At 36.5% G+C, this 25,300-nt stretch overlaps 2 protein-coding genes across 2 annotated transcripts; both read right to left on the bottom strand.

The window, feature by feature from the left end:
• Positions 1–37: 37 nt before the first annotated feature.
• Positions 38–24,929, bottom strand: LOC106138542 (bolA-like protein 2). Its single transcript, XM_013339717.2, has 3 exons — positions 24,423–24,929; positions 1,593–1,687; positions 38–152 (listed from the first exon to the last, which is right to left on the bottom strand). Exons 1-3 carry the CDS (start codon positions 24,483–24,485, stop codon positions 65–67), a joined length of 246 nt encoding a protein of 81 aa, XP_013195171.1. The 5' UTR covers positions 24,486–24,929; the 3' UTR covers positions 38–64.
• Positions 22,377–24,415, bottom strand: LOC106138540 (dolichyl pyrophosphate Man9GlcNAc2 alpha-1,3-glucosyltransferase). Its single transcript, XM_013339714.2, has one exon. The coding sequence runs from the start codon at positions 24,309–24,311 to the stop codon at positions 22,707–22,709; it is 1,605 nt and encodes a 534-aa protein (XP_013195168.2). The 5' UTR covers positions 24,312–24,415; the 3' UTR covers positions 22,377–22,706.
• Positions 24,930–25,300: the final 371 nt, after the last annotated feature.

The following is a 25,300-nucleotide window of genomic DNA, read 5'->3' as shown; positions in this document are numbered from 1 at the left end:
GATATATTTTTTTTAATTTTTGAAAAAAAAAGAACTATTTAATTTTTATTTCATTGTATTGAAATTAATTCTTCCACTGCTCTGGCGTCAGGGTTTTTTGGGTGAACGCATGTATTGTCTTCAGCTCCTCTTGTAGAATTGAGTTGACTAGCCTGGGGACAAACATATATAGTTATTGTTACATTAATGCGTATTTTGAGCGAGATAAGGGATATTTTGGGGATCCGTAAGTCGGTGTTTATGTTGCGCAATTTCTTAGAATGTATGTTGTAAACAAATTTTGTCAAGGATAAATAAGTTACAATAATAAGCCTTTACGTTTCTGACAGAGTAGAATTAGTACAAACTCATCACATCACTTTCTATGGATATTGAAAATGACTAAAGGACAAAAATGGTAACATATAAATATACGAAAAAAAAATCCGAAGAGAGGACAGGACATCGCCAAATCATTTCACAGCATTTTTATGTTATCAGAAAATTTTAAAATATTTTAAATAATATGTAACAAAATATACCTAAACGCAATTTTTATTTTCTTAAAATTAAATAATGTAAAGACTAACAAAACTACACATCTTTGTAATCTGACAATAAACATTTTTTTAAATAAAAATACGGAACCAAAGCATTATTTCTAAATTATATTTGCATCGGGTGGAATAACGCGATACAAGATACGAGCTCTTTTGTGCCAGAAGAATAGGCTTATCTCACATTTTTATACTTTTTATTAGCAGATGGGTCTTCTTAACATATGACCTTACTTAGAATTTCTATAGAACCTTGACGTCTAACGATTTGTTGATAAAATAAATTAACATATTGCGTTATGTTTTTTTTTTAAAAAAAACATCGCAATGTTTAATCTACATAATATAAGAAGGTTTTAAGCTCAGTATACCGCAAAAGTGCGCCGTGTGGTTCCCGGCACCAATATTAAAAAAGAAAAGGACATCTCTTTCCCACGGATGTCGTAAATGGCCTAAATATGAGATTTGACAAAAATAAGAAATGACAAAGTACTAATGAACGTTCTACATCATTTCGTCATATTCATCAGTGTGTTATTTTTTTTTTAATCACTTCTTGGGTCGGTCCATCTTTGATTATAGGCAGTATCTTGATTGTTTTTTAAAGACGCGTACACGCAGTGCCTTAGCACGTCTATATCCCTTGTAGGGTAAACAGAGCCAGCAGTCTTGAAAGACTGACAGGCCACGTTCAGCTGTCAAACTCAATGATAGAATTGAGATTCAAACAGTGGCAGGTTGCTAGCCCATCGCCTAAAAGAAGAATCCCAAGTTTATAAGCCTATCCCTTAGTCAACCATGGGAACGAGACGTAGTGGTACTATTCTTTTGTTTCATTGGTGCCGGGAACCCTTATGGAGGGCCTAGGATTCCATGATGCCTTCAAAATGGCAAGACGGGCGCACGGAAGGGTTTTAGTGGGTAGGCTGGTATGTATATTAGGTGCCAGGAGTCCCACACTCTCTCGGGTGAAGACCCGGGGGGTTGTCCGTAATAGAGATATCCCCTTCGATAACAAAACAAAAAGGTAGGTATGTATGTACTATAGGATCTCACCTGTGGCGGGCAAGCAACGGCTTCCCCTGGAACTTTTCAGATACGATGACCACTGAGAACTTGGCGCCGCACCCGTCGCTCTCGTCTGTCACTTCCTGGGGACAAACAGGAACCTCTCTTAATCTCTTTTTCACAGATTGCATAAGAACTCTATAAAATATGTAAGGAACTGACGTCCTCCACACAAATATGGCCGCGATAGAATGGGTTAATTGTAGAAACGAGGAATATGTAATGTATATATGTACAACATGTGACTTAAACGCTGTCTGATCTGAAAAGGCAAAGGTCCTGTAAAAAAGGACTCTCATAATTTTAAATCTTTAATTTACATAAGGGCGACAATGTAAAAAAAAGGATTCTGATAATTATAAAGTTTTTTAAATATTTAATTCAATTAATTTTCCCCAACATTTGGTAATTAAGAAGAGAGTGACAACACAGTGTCTACGGCGTTGTTCATCTTCGATTAAATTTGATCGAACGACATTTAAAATTGGCACGTGTAAGGCGCTGACTCCACGAACGAGGGAATCGCAACGAGCCCGTCATACTATCGTCGGACATACTCCACGAACGAGCGATAATTCCGCCAGCGTATCGTCGCGACTCGTGACGGGATCGCAGCGTGTCCGCGACGACTCGTAACGGAATCGCCGCGAATCTCTCACTTCAAGAATAAACTTTTCAATGTCAAACATTGTACTATTGTTTAAAAAGCTTCTCGAAACGTCCTTGCTTAACGAGAATCAACGTTGAAATGACGCTACGTTTGACAGCGCGCCCGCCGCGCGCTCGTCGCGAGCGCGCGGCGGGCCCGCTGCTAGTCGCGGCGGGCTAGCGACGATGTAATGACGTTTTGCGCGCTCATTGCCACTCGTCGCATCGCAGCGATAGTATCGCCGTGTGGAGACGGTTTCATAGAGAGTGTATAGAAATACGTGGCACGACGATAATATCGTCGCGATTCTCTCGGTCGTGGAGTCAGCGCCTTAGTGTTGCCATGTAAGGTACCGTATATAGATAATGAGTTATCAATCTCTTTAGGCAGCCCGTGAAACGGGACGGCGATAGGTTTTCGAGCGATGAAAACGGCGTCGCGCGTGCAATGCTACGGGCTAACCTTGATTCAGGTTACCCTTTTACCAGAACGCCCCAAGTTCCCAATTCATTCTAGTCTTCCCCATCTTAGACGTGATATACGTGCGAAAATTCAGCCAATCACGACCAACACCCGCGAAGACTTACCAAAAAGTAGGTATGTAGAACACGCGGCTGACCGGTCCGCGAATTTGGTCCGCGTTCATTGAGACAATACCGCGTACTGACACTGATTGATGGTGTCTGAATTGGTTTACGACCATATTGGCGATTACTCAGGAAGGCTCCCGTGGAAATTAGGTCGTGGGTTTTGTGACGGTCCTTCAATCGCCACCTTCCGTTCTTCTTCCTCCTGGCTTTAGTCCCGGTTGCATCTGAAGAGGAGCCCGGGGTATGCCTTTGACCATAGATCATGGGTGAGTCAAGATTTTAAATATAGACAGTGTGCATTCGTCCACGATTTAGATTTAAATGATCTATATTTGTTAAATGACGTCCGTTGAAAATGCTGCAGTGTAGTTTGTTCCGCCGCTTCTTCTACACATGCGCTTTGGAAGCGGTAGTAGTTATAATTAGATTTAAGTGATGTGACGTCAATAAGTGATACCTTGTATCCAATTTTGAAAATAAATCTATTCTATTCCATTCTTTTACACGAAGCGACGCCCATCTGACCTCCGCAACCTTTGCCGTTAAACTAAACTCGTATAAGACCGATCATGGTTACACATCAAGTTGCCTGAATGTGCAGGTTTCCCTATTATGTTTTCCCTCACCGTAAGAGCACCGGTTAGAATTAGCCGTGTGGTTCCCGGCACCAATAGGAACAAAAATTGGACCACTCTATCTCATTCCCATGGATTTCGTTAAAGGCGACTAAGGAATAGGCTTATAAACTTGGGATTCTTCCTTTAGGCGACAGGCTAGCAACCTGTCACTGTTTGAATCTCAATTCTATCATTAAGCCAAGCAGCCGAACGTGGCCTATTAGTCTTTTTAAGACTGTCGGCTCTGTCTATCCCGCAAGGGATATAGACGTGATTATATGTATGTATGTATGAACATAATTTGAAAAATAGTCATTGGTACATGGCCGAGGTGGGATTCGAACCTGTGCGTATCTGCGCATCACGCATTTTAACCACCGATACTCCAAAACGACACTTACCGTTATGGATGCAAAAGTATATCTGTTACACTATCACAGGTAAACCTCTGGACCGATTTTGATTAATATACTCCTGGCTCTGTCCACCTCGCAAAGGACAATAACGTGTACGTTTAAATATAGCTTAATTTCTAGCAAAAGGTCCGGTCTAGAGTACCGGAAACCGACGAGCTTGCATGAAGAGAGTTATAAATGCGGATTAAACGAAAGCATTGTGCAGGGCTCGTGGCTAATGGAAAGATGTGGTCTCTGCCTACCCCTCCGGGAAAGAGGCGTGATTTATGTATGTATGTATGTAGGTACGTTTTAAAAATAATAGTTACGATCTCATCTTCTCACCTTGACCGGACCGGATTGAATATAAGAAAAGGTCGATGGCCCGGTGTATACATATGTATATTAAATCTATTTGTAATTCTAATCAATTGAGGTAATAAATCCGCGGATTAATAGAATTATCTCCTTGAATCAAATGGCAAACATAAATAAGTTTGTTTAAAAATTACCACGTAGTACAAGATAAGTAATAAGAATAGGAGTTTTGTCTGTCTCTTCCGTAAAAATTAAGAAAAAAAAACACAATGGGATTTCTCATGAAATCTATTTATTAACCGACTTCAGAAGGAGGAGGTTATCAATTCGTATTTTAATGTGAATGAAGCAAAAGACGTATGCAGGAATCATGACAAATGGACGAAGAGGAACGATACATTCGCCTAGACTTTTTAATTTTCTTATAATAATTTGAGAGCGTTTTACCTCAATTTGTGCCCTCTGTGGCGCAGCGGTAATACGCTTGTCTGTGGCACCAGTGTTCCCGGGTTCGAATCCCGGTCAGGGCATAATGAGAAACGAACTTTCTCTGATTGGCCTGGGTCTTTGGATGTTTATCTATCTAATTATTTATTATAAAATATAGTATCGATGAGTTAGTATCTCGTAACACAAGTCTCGAACTTACTTCGAGGCTGAATCTGTGTAATTTATCCCGTATATATTTATTTATATTTGTGGGTAAGCAAGTTTGACTACCAATTTTTCCATTCAGACTCTTCTTCCTCCAAGCGTTAGTCCCGATTACCGGTTAGTCACCTTTCTGGAGAAGAACTTCGGGTGCACTTTTACGACTATGATCAATTCACACTCAAGATAGTTAAATAAATAAAGAAGAAAGAAAATCCTTTTGTGTCGTGTGATTTCAGGCATTAGAATAGGGCCACTCCCTCTATTTTCCATGAATGTCGCTAAAGGTGATTAAGGGATAGGCTTATTAAGTTATGATTCTTCTTTAAGGCGATGGGCTGCAACCTGTCACTATTTGAATCTTGATTCTATCAAGCCATAGAAGGTGGCCTTCCAGTCTTTGCGAGCCTGTTGGCTCTGTCTACCTCGTATGAGATCCTTTACATTCAATAAACGTGTACATCAATGGTGTACCTACGTGTAGGTTCGTTAGGTAACACTGGGCGGGTCACAGCCGAAATATAGGCAGCTTTCTCTGTTACGTTGCGGACGAAGCCGCCGGCACGTACTAGTCAATGATTGTAAGACAGTAATGTTGACTATATCGAAAAAAAAAATTATATTTTTAACATATATTATGTAAATTAGCGATGGGCTACCTGTCACTATTTCTGATATATTCCACCACTAGCTGTGCCCGCGACTTCGTCCGCGTGGAATGGTTATTTTGGGCATCATTGAAGCCCTCAAGGATGAATAATTTACCCCGTTTTTTTCATATTCTCCATTATTACTTCGCTCCTAATAGTTGCAGCGTGATGTTATATAGCCTAAAGCCTTCCTCGATAAATGGTCTATTCAACGCAAAAATAATTTTTCATTTCGAACCAGTAGTTCCTGAGATTAGCGCGTTCAAACAAACATACTCTTCAGCTTTATAATATTATATAGTATAGATTAAAATAGGCAGCGAAAAATAATGAGGAAAGAGTTACTAATTGGAATAATTGAAAAAATAAAAAAAAAAAATTATAACAAGAGTGAATTTGAACGAATTAACGCAATTTTTATCGCGCGGAAAACTACTTGTCTACCCCTGCGGGAAATTGGTGATTTTATTTATGCTCCTTTACTAATCGTGACTACTCTTTTCATTTTTAATCCTACATATTTCTTTTTTTCCCTCGATCTTCTTTCTCTTAGCGTATTCACTTATCCAATCCAGGATCAGTCCCTGGGAGATCTTATCTAAGGATGACATCCTTACATGTCTGGAGAGAATTAAAACGAGAGAGGTAGAGGTTTAAAATGACGTGAAAGAGTGCCAGCGAAGGCCTATTTTCTGAATAAAATTTTATTTTGAGTACCTCCCAGATTGCGCCTTATGATCATGGTCCTAGATTTGAAAAGTCAGACTTTTCAAGAAGCGACTCCCGTCAAAACCCAGCAACTTTTGCAAAGGACCATAACCCATATCAGATCATGGTTACACATGGTTTCGACGGCCTCTGTGGCGCAGCGGTAATACGCTTGTCTGAGACACCGAAGGTCCCGGGTTCGAATCCCAGTCAGGGCATGATGAGAAACGAACTTTCTCTGATTGATCTGGGTCTATGTATTTATTATAAAATATAGTATCGTTCAGTTAGTATCTTCTCGTAACACAAGTCTCGAACTTACTTCGAGGCCTACTCAATCTGTGTAATTAGTCCCGTGATAAAAAAAAAAAACAAAAAACATCCATTTGCCTAAACGCGCCTGTTTTCTTGACATTTTCATTCATGTTATGTTGACTTGACATGTATTTTTTTTGTCATGGATCTGTAAATGACGCGGATAGTATACGATGGCAGCCCTACTCCACCGTCCGTACTTGACCGATATGCCAAAACGTAGTAATTACGCCGTATTAAGTTAACGCAATGTTAAAACAACTACACTACTTACTTATTACAAAATTATGCATGAATACCGAATGCCGTATATTTAAATACCTACTAGGTTGTACTGTACACCCAATGATATATTTTTATTTTATTTCATGACAGGTCGTTAATGGTGCTCGAATAAAAGAGCGTGATGCGTTTGCGCATCCTATTGCGGCCATGCACAAGTTATGTGAATGATATAGATAGTAAGACCCTAACCGATTATCTAACATACATTCATACATAAAATCACGCCTTTTTCCCGGAGGGGTAGGCAGAGACTACATCTTTCCGCTTACCACGATCTCTTACGGTGAGGGAAAAATTAAATCTAAATAATAAAACGAAGAATGTGAATTATGTATTTTGTAAAACTAACTTAGCAGACATTAATTAAATATTGCTAAAATAGTAAAATTTAATTGATCAAATCATTACAGTCATTAATAATATTTTTATCGTTCCTTTTGTTGACAACTTCACACTGGGTTGCCATTTCAGTATTTCAGGGATTATATAAACCCGGCAACAATAAAAAAAAAGAATAGGACCACTCATCTCGTCTCCATGGATGTCGTAAAAGGCGACTAAGGGTCTTATAAGGGACTTATAAGGGTCACTTTTTGGATTTCAATGCCATATTGAGCCAAACAGCTGAACGTGGCCTAGATATTAGTTTTCAAAACTGTTGGCTCTGTCTATCCCGCAAGGGATATAAACGTGATATGTATGTATGTACAAACGATATATTAGCATTTCTACTACTTATATAGATGAGAAATAAAATAAGAAACACTAACGAACAATTAACAATCGATTCTTATCAGACCAGCACCATAAACGTTAAAAACCATACCAACCTTGACAAAATGTAAAAAAAAAAACACTTCTTTAAACACTATGAAAGAAAGCACAAACAAGAATCTTCAGTCTAAGATAACACTATTGTAGAGCCAAACGCACATCACATTTAAATTACGCAAAGACAAACCGTTCTACAGACGGATGAAGTTCGAAATTTAAATCGTTTTTTTTATAAAGACGATGGTCGTGCCAGACTACGATCGGCGCGCGGTAGACGCCGCGAGCCCGCCACGCCAACTGACTTCCAGCGTGCTCAATGACTATGACTAGATTTATTCTAGCTTCACTTGAGTTAAAAACACGTTTCTTGTTAATGTTTACATTCTGACAAGCTTTAGGCTTTGTTAGTCATCAGTATCATAAACATTGATTGCTAAATTTGTATCTGTACATCCTTTGACCTCAAATATTGTTCCTTTTTTGCAAATAGTAGATAATTTTAGTTATTTAGTCAGTGATATTTCTGAAACCTACTTGTACAGTATGATTATCATAAAAGATGAAATTACAAAAGGTCCTAATACCCGAAAGAAATCGTATAGTTCACAATGATATATCGCATACTAAAAGTATTTATTAGCTTCTAATGTAGCCGGTAAAGGAAATGCATTACTGCGCGCGAAATTATGAGTGGCATGCAACAACAAAATTTTGATTGATTGCTACTTATTTTGTTATTAACATTTGCGCCATTAGATAAAATATAAAAAAATATATTTGGGTACTAGGAATAGCAATAATAGAGTACCCGAAACCGCCGAGCTTGCATGAAGAGAGTTATGAATGTGGAGTTGATGTGTGTGAAGCGAAGGAAGTATGCAGAGATCGTGGCAAGTGGAAAGGGGTAATTTTATAATTAGTAAGATTTTATGTATGTATGTAACAGCAATAATGGCTGTCGTTTTATGGATATATTTCGCCCGCAGCTTCACCCGCGTTTTAATAAAATTCCTTTGTTTTTTGTTCCTACAAGAATCACCTAAAAAGCAGCCTATATTATTAACCAAGGTCAAAACTTTATTTGTACCAAATTTCCTCTGATGATGTAACAAAAAATAACTTTCGCATTAGTTGAGATTGGCATGGTGTCTATTGCCAATTTAAGTCGAAAAGCGGATCCCAGGCCTGCGGCATAACGGTAGAGGGTGAAATTTAGGAACACGTCAAGATGAGAGAGAAAGGGGAGAATGGTGCCAATTTGTTGTCTTTTTATTTTTCAGTCAACGCTTGGCGTAATGCGGGCCCAATTTGTTGGCTCTTTCTTTTTCAGATATAAATTGGCGTCAAGCGGTACCAATTTGATACTTCTTCCTTTTTCCAATTGCAACTTGATTACCAATTATCTACTTGTTCTGATGTTTTTCCGGATTTCACCAAGCTAGACATAGAATTTAACAGACACGAACTCTTCATTACTTGGATAATCGGCTCGTTAAAATAATGATAACCACTGACGCAAGCTGCACGTTGGGCGCCATTATTATTGCCCACGGGAAGCCATTACCCTCATTTGTTTGTTTGGATTCCGTTCCAAGCAACTTTAATTAATGTTATGGACGAATATCGTGGCCTTTCAGTCTTTGCGAGACTGTTGGAACCCCGTATGTACGAGTATTTACATATTCCTCTTCAGAGGGAAATAGGGTTTTGGATTATTAATACTCTTTCTCACGATACCTATATGGCACCAGAAGATTTAAGCTTCAGGGCCAATCTTTCTTTTTTATTATTTTTTTTTTTAATCCTAATGTTTGTAAATTAATTGATTATATTAATAGAACATATTAAGTGGTTGAGAATAACCTCGTCCTTTCGTCATAGCAAAAATTAATTTTTTCTTTCGCCTACCTGGACGGCATTGTCCCATTTTGGTTGACCATAACGATAATTTAATTGTCACCTGAAAAAGCCATATAATACACGTGTGAACTCTAAACCGAAGGAGTAAACAAGAGGAGGTAACAGAAGTGGCGTTCTGGAGAACTTAAATGAACGCAAAGTCTCAGAAAAGACACTTTGTTAAATCATAGAAAACAACACTCTTTCTGTCTTGTTCAATACAGTCTTGGCCAAAAGTATTGAGCACCTTACAAATTTCGCTCGATCACGGTAATTATGGGAGAAACCCAAATCTATTGTTTAAGTATTCTTTTGTCGGTTATCTACAAAGATTTTAAAATAATGACTTATGACGCAGCTGGCAATAAAACACCTGGGTGCAATAATATGTGTCTTTTACAATTTTTGTATTTATTTTTTAGTTCGCTACCATCGCTCGTTGTGACAAAATCCAGTGATCTAGTGCGCCTTTGGTATTTTATTTCAAAGTTTTAAGTGTTATAGTTGCGATATGCCGAAACGAAACGAACTTTCTTTAGAAAAACGAGTGCAGATACAGCTTCTGCATGAGCAAGGGAAATCACAAGTAGAGATTTCCAAAACTGTGAAATGTTCGCGCCGATCCGTGCAATATGCTATTCAGCGATTCTCTGCTACCGGGTCACATGAAAATAGACCGAGAACCGGGCGCAAACGCATCACCACAGACCGTCAGGATCGTCAGTTACTGAGAGAGTCATTAAGAAACAGGAAAAAAACATCTTCAGAGCTCGCTGCTGAGTTTTCAGAACAAATAAAGAAAACAATTTCTGCTCGAACTACTCGTAGAAGACTCCAAGAAGCTGGTCTGAAAGGCTGTAAAGCTAGGAAGAAGCCATGGCTCTCCGACAGCAACAAAAAAGCTCGGTACAAATGGGCCTTACAACACCGAACTTTCACCGCTGAAAATTGGTCAAATGTTGTGTGGTCAGACGAATCAAACTTTGAGGTGAGTAAGTCAATTTAATGCCCTCACAAAATAATAAAAAATGGTTTAAATTCTAAACGCATAGAGGAAGTTCTTTTTATTTCCGGAACTCAATATTTTTCTCTTTATTGCAGATTTTTGGTACACCTGGTGTGACCTTTGTGCGTCGCCGGGTGGGCGAAGAATTTAAGCCAGAGTGTGTGGTCCCAACCGTAAAATACGGCGGCGGCAGTATAATGGTCTGGGGTTGCATGACCGATTCTGGAGTTGGCGAATTGTTCGTGTGTGAGGGCCGCATGAACTCTTCTAAGTACATAAATGTGCTAGAAACTGCGTTGCTGCCTTCATTCACGAAACTTTTCGGTGACACGAACATGGATAGTGTTAAATTCCAGCAGGATAACGCGCCTTGCCACAAATCTGCCCGCACTATGACATGGTTTCGGGCAAATAGCATAGAGCTTCTTGACTGGCCTGCCCAGTCGCCAGATCTGAACCCCATAGAACATTTATGGGGTTTATTAAAGCGTCGAGTTAGGCGCCACATAATTAACAACAGAGAAGAATTGAAACGCTACCTGCGCCTTGAATGGAATGCGATTACTGCTGAAGACTGTAAAAATCTTGTTAGCTCTTTACCAAAAAGAATTTCTGCTATAATTAAGGCAAAGGGCGGACCCACAAAATATTAATTTTCAATTAATAAATAGTAAAATAAACCATTAAAAAACGTTTTGTTTTATTTCTATTTGATACTCCGCATAAAACTGAAAGATGTCATGGGTGCTCAATACTTTTGGCCAAGGCTGTATGTTTGCTTTTGATTTACTTAAAACAATTTTATATAATTAAATAATCCAAGGCATTAATGCAACATCTTACTTACAACAATTTGAAATAGGTTATATCCTTGTCCATTCGTTTATTTACATTTTGACAGCTGCCGCTGCAGTTATGTTTTAAGTTTAGGTTAGATTTTTGTAAAAAACGACTCTGTTAAATAGAACGTAAGTACGTAACGTAGGTAAGTACTTCTTCCGTAGATGGGTTATTGATCGTGGTTAAAAAAGTGGACCAAAGGAAATAAAGATCGATGACGATTTGAATCGTAATTTGAAGATATATTTAAATATATCCTCAATGTTATGTTAGACCTAAAATAAAATACCTTTCTGTTCTCTAAACACGTGTGCTCAAATCGGGCATTTATTTCGCAACCGACGACAAGACCTCGACAATGTACCGTAAAATACATTTAAACGAAACACTACTTTATGTTTAGATGATCAACAGTCATTACTTTTATGATGTACAGTCACCAACATAAAAAACGTTTCCTTTTTGTTATCGAAGGCGAAATTCTTTTTACGTACATCTTCTGGCACCAATCTATCCACTAAACCCCCTCCGTGCGCCCTTCTTGTCTTTTGGAGGGCATCTCGGGATCGAATGGCATTCCTTCATGATGCTATCTGGCTGTCCGACGCGTCTGTGCCGAGAATCTAACCATTACGGGCGAACAGTAACATGCCTACCCGGATTCACTGTAAATTCGCCTCAACTGCAGAGTAACTTGATGTTTGGTGGACTGTACCTAAAAGGACAAGGTTTGGGTTGAAACAATACCTGTGATTAACTAACCATATTGTTGGGAAATCAGACGTAAGATACGTGACGATACGGTAGCAAGCAAGGACTTATATGGTACGTGATGTGAGTAAAACCGTGAAGAACATATCTTGAGATTTGTACTATGGGAGAAACAAAGACCGCTTTTTAATTGAATGATTCTCTACAGCTTCATCATCAATATCAGTCCCTGTTTCCTCTACAGAAAGAAGCCTAGGTGTCTGTCACTGCACTGGTGATCCCGGAGTGGGTAAGTCAGGTTTACAGGGAGCTACTCCAATTTCATCTATGCAACCTTGCAAAGGAACCTTAGCCGGCTGGGATCCTGGTTACCTGGTCGGTGCAGTGTTTTTTGTCGATTTTTTTCTATCAATGTAGGTGCATGGGTTAGCATCCAGCAAAAAAGAACATAATGGGATTGGAACATTGTACCCATTCTTTTGAGTGAAATGCAAAATAATTTTGCAAAAGTCGCAGGAACAGAACGGTATTTTATGGTTAAATCTCACTCTAAATCAGGCGCTTTCTTTTTATGTGGGTTATTTCACTTCTCATCTGCAATGATTTTGTAATATTTGATGTTATGTGCAAACCGGGATGTTTAATCTTGCCATTTATAAATTAAACCTACCAGTAAATTGGGTCGAGTATTAGTTGATGGAGAGAAGATGAAATCTACATTAATATCATAGACGCGGAACGAGTCTTCTTTTTTTGTTACGATTATTATATTGATTTAACTTGGATATAACTGATAATATATCTGCATATTTTAATAAAAGCGTTTTCAATAATATGTTAATTCGACATTATCATATGCAGCACCAGGTGTTTTAAATTATTATGTTAATTTTATTTCTGTATAGAAATACACATTTTTCAAATCCAGTTACGAACTAATTATAATAATGAGATCCTGGTTCAAAAATAGATGTGATTTTTTGGAATTCACTGACGCAGACTCTTGCAGTTGTCAGGCAGGCGTGGCACCCGGAATCTAAACATTGTCAAAGCTTTTCACAACATAATCAGTTCATTAATACTTAAAGTGACCAAATAATAAAAATACCAGTTAAATCAAACAGAACAAGCCCTAAAATAGATTCACAAGACGTGTGTCTTGAATGAGACTTAATAGTTTGACAACCTATTTTACTGGGTCCATTCAGAATTAAACCATCATAAACAGGATCGATTAACTTTTTAACCTTTTCCTAGGTGTGTATGCACCTGGGAGAAGTTTAAAAGAGCCAGAGGGCGGAATGACCAACCCATAAATTTACTAACTGTGCAAATAATAAATAATAGATTTCTGGAGAGAAAAGAAGGTGATAGCTATGAGGTTTTACATGATGAATGTGCAATCGTACGTTTGTATCAAACTGTTATAGTAATTAAGTCAATCAGAGCATGACTACTATAATTAGAAATGAAAAAGAGATGTCGTTGTAGAATCAACATTTTAAAATAGCTAGCTTTAACCAAAATTCTTGTTGCGATGGCAATTTCGGAAAAAAAACATCTAAAATTGTCCTATTAGAGTATATTCCTCTGATGGGTGATGGGGATATTAGAAGACAAAACCATCGAAAATTCAGTGATGTCCATTCAAAACCGAACGAGTACCGAAATCAAAGGAAATTCGTCTTACATATTTGCAGCTGAATTTGAAAATTGATTCCGTAAACATAGACCAGTCATTAATATGTCATCAATATAAACCGATATATCGACAGTGAGGAGTTGTAATTACATAACTGTAGACGTAACGTTATTGATAACTTGATAAGCCGGTCGTTAATGGACCATTTGTAACACCTCGCCAATTCGTGTACACTAGCCACTCGCCCCGTATTCACACCTGTAGCACTTTACTGTTTAGCTTGATTTTTGGGTCTATGGAAATTTTTTTGAATTGACACTTATAAATTATAACAAAAAAGGTTCTTTTTGTAATGAACTTTTAAATTATCATTTTCTGCCTGATTATTAGAAGTATTCATCGTTAAATCACGGGTTATTTAAAAAGTTTTCACTACATATGGTTTTAGACATATTTTTTCTGAAAGTATTTTATACAGACAATATATTCTAGTAGTTTAATTAGTAGTTGTATTCAAATATTTGAAATTTATACAACCTTTTTACAAGCAAACCTTTGGATATCACTAAAAAAGTACTACTTACGTACTTGTAATTATAATCGAAACAATAATTCGAAAATTTGCACTTTATACACACTTTATGCACTCCTCCAAATTAACATTTAACTTTGAAAACAAAAGTACCATAATACTAATGGATAGTACGAAATTCAGGTGTATTTGGAAATTCTTATTTCTGCAAGTCTTGAAGTTAACGAATGATAAATGTAATGTAATAATTAGATTCCTTATTACACAGAAACATGTTACTGATACATTTTGACCCATTTAAAGGCAATTTGGTGGTTTATTCATATTCACCCGTAAAATAATAAAAGACAAGATGGTGGACGAATTAAAAAAAAAGAACTAAAAATTCCTGAATCCTCTATTATCTCAATAGAAAAAATTGCCCTGTTAATACAGAGAAAGAAAATTTGAATAATATATTCTAAAATTAATTCAAATTTCAACATGCACTTGACCAATTTCCTTTATCGGTTAACACTGACCTCCGAAGGTCGAAGAATGATAAGGCTACTACTAATTTCGAAATATCTGGACTTTAGGATGGAAATTGTGTAACGCAATTCAAGGTTGCATAGGTAGCGGCTAATGAGATAAGAACGCGCAAAATATGTATTATTGTTCATAGCGCGGTAAATTTATTATTTTTCAGTACTACCATAGAGGCTACAAAGGTTAGATAGGTATCTTGTATGTATATATCAATAGAAAATACTTTACACGTGCAAAAGTATCTTTTATTTATCTTATTTTTTAAGCAGCCAGGGTCTTATTACACAATTTAGTTTTTAAATTTCAAAAACAGAACGACACGCGTTCTACTTGAAAAAATCTGAAATTGGTTTTCACGACAACACTGACATCATCTCGCAATTTGCAAGCGGTACCTAGTTACATATTGCAGGCATTGTTTTGTTTTTTTTTTTTCAGTGGGATGAGCACAGACCGTAAACGGCATTTGAAATGCATATTATTTTTATCAGCAGTGCATACGTCCTGTTGCACAAGTTACACTTTATTTTTCACTATAGTGCGTAAGTTATTCGACATATTTTTATCATTTTATCAAACATTTCGCAACTTGCCACCAACTGCTCGATATCATTGTTATCGATGATTGGTTGTGATGTGATGATAATAATACCGGAAACGAAGGAAATCTATAAAAACGAATTAATTCTTTGAATTTATAATAATATAACATTAAAGCTGTGATTTCTGCGTGCTACAGAGATAAATGAATGATGTTCATGTATCAGTAAGTCGAAACAGACGAAAGTAATATGTTATGATTATATATTTATTTTTTGGGCGAGTGAAGCAAACTAACCCACAAGTACATCGTGGTACACTTTACAGAAAAACTATAAGACCTTTGTGTTTGGGATTTAGCATAGTAATTTAAATATATGTCTAGATATGTTATCTAATATTTATATAATATACAATTGTTTTTTTTAATTATTCTCTATGATAAATTGAAATAATATCATAGAGAATAATTAAAAAAAAACAATTGTACTACTAAAGCCATCTATGATTTGAGATGCACAACTATAAGTGAACTAAACTTAATAAACGTAAGTGATTTGTTGTGTAAAAAAAATATTTATAAAAACCCACCCATATTAATAATTAAGGCATGGATCTACAAAAAAATATAAGATATATTATACTGGCTTAAAAAAACTCACGATCTCGTGATATTATTATTATCGATCAGATTATGCCATCAGCTCCTCTTGCGTGTAACCAAAAAATCTAAATTATGCCTGTTCCAATTGGAAATTCCATAGTTTCTTCTCATAGGAGGTCCACCTACACTTTCTATAAAATATACTAGCCAAATTTCAGCACCCCACTAACAGTAATGTTATGTGAGTCAGTAGGGCAAGCAAAAAACTTACAAATATATGAATGATTCATTGAATTTCGTAGTTATAGTCAAACAGACAGTCTGCATATAAATTTAGAAGCATTGTTTTGAGAAATGTATAACAATGCCTGAGGTGACGTCAGTGCGGTGAGAATTGTTATTACTATAATAAATGATGTAAAGATGTGTCTGATGGCTATTAATACCTTTTTATTTTACGTAAGATATACTATGTCTTATTAAACAATGCAAAATTAGTGACACTAGCTGTATTATTCATTAGAAACTAGAGGCCGCCCGCGACTTCGTCCGCGTGGAATCATTCCCGCGGGGACTCCGGAATAAAAAGAAGCCTATATGTTATTCTGGGTCTTCAGCTACCTACATACCAAATTTCATAGTAATCGGTTCAATAGTTTTTGCGTGAAAGAGTAACAAACATCCATACTGACATACCCACAAACTTTCGCATTTATAATATTAGTAGGATTACTAACAATTATGATTATAACCTATTGTGCATACTTTAGCGGACTCAAGGCCCTGAAGCTTATTGGCGAAGTGTGCAACTAGAAACACGCCAGGGTGAGAGAGAAACCTGTAATGTATACTTTTTATAGCATAGACAATAATCATTATAGACACATATAGAGAATTCAAAAAAATATCAGACAGTTATTCTAGTTTACAGAGAAATTCACGACAAACAAATATGTAGATACATATGTCTTTTCCCCATACGGGGTAGAGAAAGCCGACTGTCTCAAAAAGATTAAAATGCTACGTTCAGTTAAACGGCCTAATGGTTAAATTGAGAGTGTGATTCAAGCAAACCACTTTTTCTCTAAATGTTAATATCATTATGAGACTTTTTTATTTATTTTCAAAGCATTATATAATCGAGAAGCCTTAAATCAATATGATTATACGTTACTCGTGTATCGTCATATTTGATCATATCGTCAGCCACGTGTTAATTGAGGTGATTCACCTATTCGATCAGAGTACAAAGGTTGCCAAAATTATCAGATCCTCAAGAACTTTTGACTTTGACATTACATTAATTTAACATTTTGATTAAGCTGATAGCGCTTGAATGAAGGCTTAAAATTTTAATTTAATTTAATACTGGAATGGACAGATAGAATGGCAGCGCCTACGGATTTATCAGTTCCGCTCTACATGTTAATTAATTATTTAACTGTTTTAATAAGTGAATAGGAAATGCTTCAATTTATGATTGATCGACATTACAATTTTTTAATTCTCGGTCTCTGTGGCGCAGCGGTAATACGCTTGTCTGTGACACCGGAGGTCCCGGGTTCGAATCCCGGTCAGGGCATGATGAGAAAGAACTTTCTCTGATTGGTCTGGGTCTTGGATGTTTATCTATCTAAGTATTTATTATAAAATATAGTATCGTTGAGTTAGTATCTCGTAACACAAGTCTCGAACTTACTTCGAGGCTAACTCAATCTGTGTAATTTGTCCCGTATATATTTATTTATTTATTTACATCAACTCTATAACATAACTTTTCTTTCATATTGATGGCAATAAATCATGAGAGTTTGTGGATTCCATTAAAATTTCTCAGTATTCAGATACTAGGTAATTTCCCATCACAGTCTTCCGCATTCCCGAATAGTCTTGTTTTCAGAATTCCCCGATAAAGGTCTTAAGACTGTCAACTTTTTTCATGTCACTATAAGTAATGTACCATTATTGCGTTGGGAGCACAAAAATCGAAATAATAAAATCTTATACAATTCTGATCTCTGTGGTTTCGAGTTAATTATACATATAAGGTCGGAGTGGGAAAGCCTAGAAAAAAAGTGCCTTGATCAATTAAGGGATGTCCTGGCAAAGGATCGGGTGAAGAGAACAAAAAAAACCGCCGAGCTTGCATGAAGAGAGGTTATGAATGTGGATGAAGCGTAAGAATTAGGCAGAGATCGTGACAAATGGTAAGATGTAGTATCTGCCTATCCCTCAGGGAAAATTCTAATTGAACGACGTCTAGACTTGAAAGATATTGACAATCAATTGACATGCAGATCTACAATACAATCAACAGACGCCAATGTGTTTTTTTTAATTTCGGCCTGTCTGTATGTTTGTGCTCGCATAACGCGAAAATTATTACTCCGATTAGAATGCAATCTTCGCAGATGTGTTAGGCATGGTAGGTACTGAGGGCTGATATTACCAACTTTCATTTTTTTTTATAAGTCGCAGCCAACTGCTAGTTGTTATTGGAAATCACAAAAGAGAAAAAATAATGGCGGGTCACAGGTCAATGGGCTCAACGAGTAAGGCCAAAGATCAGGTCAAATCAGAGGTGAGATAGTTTAAAAAAGAAAACTTAAAAAAACTAGAAACTATACTTTCTCGTATATACCTACTTATGGGAATGGCAAATACATAACGGCTTATAAAATTTATAACTATGTACTTTTTTCTTGTTACTGTGTAAATTTCTATGCAATACATACATACATATGATCACGTCTATATACCTTGCGGGGTAGACAGAGCCAACGGTCTTGAAAAGACTGAATGGCCACGTTTAGCTGCACGGCTTTTTATCACTATAAAATTGAAATTCAAATAGTGACACGTTGCTAGCCCATCGCCTTCAAGAAGAATCCCAAACGTGGACGTGATTTTATGTATGTAAATTTTTGATTCAACAAACTTACTGGTTCCATTAAAAAGGCCCAAAACAATGTTTCTTTTTACAATGTACATATTCGCGGATAACGTAACAACAAATCAAATAACAGTAAAAAAAACTCAAAATCCGTGACTCACAGTGCATTCCTACGTACTGTTTTAAATACAATGAGCATTCTTAATGATGCAATGGAAAACCCATTTGAAATTCGGGATAGCAAAGATGGACAAGATACGATTTCCACGTAGAATGACGCAACGCTATGAGAAATGGCTGTTGGTTCATGGCGTGGTGCTAATATTTACTTGTTAAATTAAAATATGACAAAACACCACTTATTCGGTGAAGAAAGCTTTAGGCCTTAGACCTATGGAGCATTAAAATTTTATCGAGAGAGGTACTGAATAAAAACTACTATAAAACCTTTGATTTGATATAGTACAAAACTATGTACCAATTTCGTATTTTCATAAATACATATAGGTGACTATGTATGTATGTATATATGAAAAGGTGACTATATGTATGAAAATATGTATGATATAGGCATGAGGCTATATCTCTTGCGGGGTAGATAGAGCTAATAGTCTCGAAAAGACTGATAGGTTTCGTTTAGCTGTATGGCTTTATGATGGAATTGAGATTCAAATGCCAAGTTGCTAATCCATGGCCTACAAGAGGTATTTCAAGTCTCAAAGCCTATGCCTTAGTAGCCTTTTACGACATTCATGGGAAAGATATAGTGGTGGTTGTAATTTTCTTACTTTTAATTTACATATATTTTTCAATGATGGCCGAAGTTAAAACTTAATAAAAAAAAACTTTCTTTTTAAAATATCTTATGCCAATAGGTGGAATTCAGAGCTCAAAATCAGTTCAAATATGGAACGTCAAAAAACCAATGAAAGTACACATCTGTTTGCAAGATTTTATTCTTTGCACGATTTAAAGAGATGTGGACTACATACATAACGATTCTATTTTGTGATGCGTCAACGATACCAATTTCCATGTGAGTGATGATTTTCCTCATTCCCTCTCTTTTTTCACGTGCTCCCAGATGCACCTTTCGAATCAGAGCAAGGAGGTCGGCAATTTTTCCTTATAACTGTTTAATCATCTGTAAAATCTCTTGGTCAAACCAATTGATCGAATCGGACCATAATTCATTTCTTTCAGCGGAGGGTTCATAACATCATACAATCTATATAACTTGCCAATGTAAGCACGTCTATATCCCTTGCGGGGTAGACATAGCTAACAGTCTTGAAAAGACTGATAGGCCACGTTCAGCTATTTGACTTAATGATATACGAGTAATTGAGATTCAAATAGTGACAGGATTGGGTGAGTCAGGCTTTTATACGAATAGACTCCCGTCTGAGCTCTGCAACTTTCGCAGGAGAACCTAACCCGTATTGGATAAACAATTATCAATGGAATCTGCCATTTTGAATAGAGATGCAGGAAAAAAATGTAAGCTTGCGAAATTTGAATCTAAGACCTTGCGTTACTCACAATTTAAGCCACTGTGACAATGTACGAAATAAAAAAAAATATTAGCTGTCCTTAAAAAGACTGTATCAGTTCTATCCATCGCCAGGGTCATACGATCACCTGCAATGCGCATGCGCACGGATTATTACGGATGCAAGTTACGAGCACAATTTGAGGCAATTTCCCAAGCGTGTTCCGTGCAGTCACTTTGTTCTTACCCGCGACTACGTTCGTCTAAAATAAATATAACTACATCAAAATCGCACATTAAAATTGCATAAAAAAATATGGATGGATTTGGTTGACTGGAAGTAATGCCAATTGGGATAAGTCCGCCATTGTACATATTTTTCTAAATCCAATAACTGTTTTGTAATTTGTTATATTAATTTTTTATGTGCAATAAAGACAATACAAATATGACATAGGGACCAGGAAAGACTATGAGTATGACTTACTGATACTTAGTTTATGTTTCTGTCCTATAAATTATTAAAAAAAAAATAACCCTCATCAATTGTTTGATAGGCAATACCAACACTATGATAAAGATTATTTTATTAAATAACTATTGTTTTTGGAAAACTTGAGTGCGCTTAACATTAATCTGCATGATGGTAAGCAAGATGAGGGTGGTGTTCGTAAAAGCAACGCCTTTAAGTTGTTCGTATTGATTGGAGGACAAAGATTAAGGTGGTTCGCATAATATAAGATTTAATTGGCAAATCTAGAAATATTTCTCTTAGATCCTATAATTATGCCGTGTGATTCCCGGCACCAATAAAAAAAAGTCTAACTCCGTCTCGTACCCATGGATTTCGTAAAGAGCGACTAAGGGATAGGCTTTAAACTTGAGTTCCTTCTTTTAGCCGATGAGAAATAACTGTCACTATTTGAATCTCAATTCCATCATTAAGCCAAACAGCTGAACGTGGCCAATAAGTCTACAAGATGACTGGGTCTGTCCTCCCCGCAAGGGATATAGACGTAATTAATGTATGTATGTCCTATAATAACGCTTTTCACGAGAAAGATTATTCACAAAGTTTTGTTTATTTTTTTAATCTGCATCACGAGGAAGCGTTCCGCTTTTCACGGGAAAGCGAAGTCACAAAGTTTTGGTTATTTTTTTTAAGTGTTCCATTCCCCTGATCGGCCTGTACAACGCAGCTTACACTTGACACACTAGACATGCGTGAAGTGATGCATGAAATTATGCAACGTAGTGAAAATCGGACGCGCCTCGCGTGTGTAGCGCTACGCGTGTTGGACCATATTGTACAAATGATTGATGAAATACTCTAGTCGTGGAATTCCCGTGGGAATTGAATACTTATTATAGTTTTGTCTACGCTCAAAAATTGATTAAGGAGTTTATTTGTATGTACTGAGGCTCCTTTTAAATCAAGCTGCATTTTTTTGTATTTGTAATGTTATATTGTGAGCACTTTTAAAATTGCATGAGATTAAAGAACAGTTATATATAACAATCTTCCTCCTGGCTTTAAATCCCGGTTGCCTCCTCACCACTCTGGGAGAGGAGCCCCGGGGTATACCTTTGACCATTGGGTGAGTCAGGTTTTTACACGAAGCACCTCTCATCTGACCTCCGCAACCTTTGCAGGTAAACCTTACCTTTATTGGATCCATGGTCAAACATTCCCATGGATGGAAATCCAGTTGCCTGAATGTGTAGGTTTCCTCACGATGTTTTCCCTCACCGTAAGAATTTATATAACAATATTGCCTGTTAAATAGCTAACTTGTTTTGGATCTATTGTTACTAATACTAAAAGATAAAAACATTTGATGTTTAAGTAAAAAATGTATCACTAATCAATTAATTATACTGTAATATTACTATAATTAACAAATAATAAAACTAAAACTGATTTGGCGAGACAAAGGTGAAAGTTGTACAAAAACAAAGTATTGCAAAATTACAACTTTATTTGGAATGTTTTCAATAAAAACTACACACTACTATGCCAACTGTACTTTTACATTAATAAAGAATGGAGACTTGAAAATATTTTTAATGTATTGAAATGCTTAAAACAACATGCACATACATATCTATTATTTAATTAACTATTAGGTACATGCCTACACCACACAAGAGGCTTAATTTTATGATGTATTATTTAAAACTCAAAAATTGAGATGAAATAAAGCCCATATGACATAATTATTTATTACCCACACGTATTGTTCTTTATATCTGTATCACAACTTTCACGTTAAAATTTTAAGACTTCTTAAACTATATTGTTTGCGCCAATAAGTTATCTGTGCGCAATTTACAATGTAAAAAAAAAAAATCTTCCCGCCTTTTTTTAAAATGTACAGAATACACATCTATCGAGTCCAGAGTTTTAATTCGTCAAAAATTATAAATCAGGGCTAGTTGTCCTCATCAATATTGTGTTATTCACTACTTGGTTTTAACTTTGGTTACAGCAGGCAGACTCATTGATATAGATAACTGTTGATGGTTGAAATAAAATAGGAATAGTAAGAAATGGGAAAACGAGTACACGCACACCATTAAAGGAAACAAGTCAGGATATAACGGAGGTGGCGGGACCACCATCGAGGCAATCGTTAAAGCTATCATACCCAATACCGAAAAGAAAAAGTTTATACTCAGTAATGTGAAAAGAACGGAATTATCTTTCTTTGTTAGTGGTTTGACAATGCTGAAAACACGGAATGCATTGAAAAATGTGAAAAATCCAGCATTTGGTTGGGATAACTTTATTGATATGCTGTAAAAGCAGATGTAAATAATATTTGTGGCTGCGAATGGAATGATCAAACCATCTTTGATGAGTAAAGGAAGCATACTGAACGATGAGGTTAGGAGGAACCAAAAACACATGAAAGGGTCTTCGGGAAAATGCAACGCAACCGGTATTGCGACTAAAAGTATTGTTTTCTCATGAACTTGAAATGAAAACAGGAAAAATGCTAAAGATACATTAATAAGAGCTAAAACAAACTTTTTCTTATTTATTCTTAGAAAGAGATCCAGGCAAGACGGAGTGATAGCTGCCGCCGTAGCCACTAGACACATCTGGGCCATATCCTCATTTGTGTATATTGTCTTTAGCTTAACAAACACATTGATAAAACACCATATATTAGAAACTTTATCTTCAAACACTCCTCTCTTCAGGGGAAACACTCTATGTATTACTTGAAGTACTGTTTTCCACGATCCCGTAAACGGATACCAAATCAATACAAAAGAAGACACAACAACAATAGCCAGCTTATTAAATTTACTTAATATGTACATATATCTTCTTTTTGGTGGCACACCGATGAAACATTTTCTTAGTAAGTACACGAAAAATGGCATGGAATGGTACAGTTCCATTTGTTTATAGTTTATTGCGAGAATAAAAAATATTGTTGCTAACACATCATTCTCTATGGCAATGATAAAGAAGGTTGCCCACAAAAATAATCCTAATGACACACAGTTATATTGGAAATGACCATGGTCAATGAGAATCAAGCCAGGATACAAAAGGAAAAGAATGGTCGCAATGTCCATGCGTTTAAACACGTTTTTGGACTCTTTGGGCTTCACGCGTTCCGCATCTATACAAATGCACAACACAGCAGTCACATAGAAGTACACATCACTGAGAAACACGGTCCATCTCATGAAAGTTTTATGAGAATCATTTTCATAACCTCTCGACGCAAACAGACGCACGGACTCGGGATCCAGCCAATCTGCGACCAAGCCCATGAGAAGGCTGTGGTAGGCCGTGAGCGGAGGGTAATCTAACCCCCAATATTGCAAATCATTTTGAGTAGTATTCTGATACCAATTCGATATCGGCGTGTGTACTGTGATCTCTTGCCAGTGTCTTTGAGCTTCGTAATCGCCATACATGGGCGGTTTCTTGTATCCTGAGTAAGGATATCCAGCTACACACCACCGCACCAGCAAAGCGAAAAACAACCCCGGTAGCAAAGCATCTTTTGTGACATTGAATCTGTCTGGATCAGATTTCCTCGTCATTACGTCAGACGAACACTTTCACACAACACTATCACCGATTTTCATTCATAAAAATTAAATTACGTGGCGCGACAATGTGATGGTCAGTAAAGCTATTTTGACAGTACTTACGACGTGAACGGCGTCCAATTCCTTGGTCAGCTTTTCCTTTAAATATCCCTCCGTATACACCATATTCGTAAATTAAAATCCATACAGAACAAATAATTATAAGACAGTTCACCACGATATTTCACCTCTCACCACTATTTCGCGGAAACTAGTTTGATTCCTCGCACTGAGTAGTGTTTAGGAATTTTTTTTCGAAAGCGAGAAAATGAGAAAGTGGCTCACTCTCGAAAGTGAACTTGAAATTACGGTCGCCGAACTGACGAATTTCATACCGGATGGGATCCAATTGATATTATCCGGCCGAATTGAATAGTCTGTTTTGTCGAACCAAATAATACACGACAACATTTTTTATAATTTGGTGTTATAAAATGACCTTGACCGAAAAACGGAACGACAGTTGAGGTTTTTTTATAATTTCTCTTTGTCAAACTGTCGTGATGTAATATTTTCTTGTTAGGTAATTAAAAATTAGTATTTTTAAGGGTGCATTTCGTACATTAAAAATATTTTTACAATTTCACCTTCATTTATTTTGTGAATTTTTGTGTGAATTGTGAATTGAAAACAAACTAATGATAACAGATAACAGACCGAAACAGATAATAAAACATATCAATGTTGCCAATATAATTAATATATTACCCAAACATACACCTACATGCACCTTTCATAATTTTAATATAAATCTTTTCAAAGTAATTCGTATATAAAAATTGACTTTACAGGGTGCCGCAAGAAATTCTGAAAAAAAAAACCCGTAATGTCACGGTTTTTGAGACTGAGAAATTTTACTGGCAACATTTTGGCAACACTGTGAAGTTTGCTTTTTGCATAATGTCAAAAAAGAACAAAGAACGCAGAGACCGGGAACTTTT

The sequence above is a fragment of the Amyelois transitella genome, chromosome 22 (genome assembly GCF_032362555.1).
Source record: "Amyelois transitella isolate CPQ chromosome 22, ilAmyTran1.1, whole genome shotgun sequence".
NCBI lineage: Eukaryota > Metazoa > Arthropoda > Insecta > Lepidoptera > Pyralidae > Amyelois > Amyelois transitella.
The sequence above is the reverse complement of the archived record's forward strand: the minus strand, read 5'-3'. Positions and strand labels throughout refer to the sequence as shown.

What these genes read in the sequence shown, in the direction of transcription:
- LOC106138540 (XM_013339714.2), bottom strand. Translation starts at nt 24,311, where the DNA reads ATGACGAGGAAATCTGATCCAGACAGATTCAATGTCACAAAAGATGCT.
- LOC106138542 (XM_013339717.2), bottom strand. Translation starts at nt 24,485, where the DNA reads ATGGTGTATACGGAGGGATATTTAAAGGAAAAGCTGACCAAGGAATTG. An exon ending in AATTGGACGCCGTTCACGTC is followed by an intron (nt 1,688 to 24,422) that starts GTAAGTACTGTC and finishes GTTTGTCCCCAG; the next exon opens with GAAGTGACAGACGAGAGCGA. An exon ending in CCGTTGCTTGCCCGCCACAG is followed by an intron (nt 153 to 1,592) that starts GTGAGATCCTAT and finishes GTTTGTCCCCAG; the next exon opens with GCTAGTCAACTCAATTCTAC.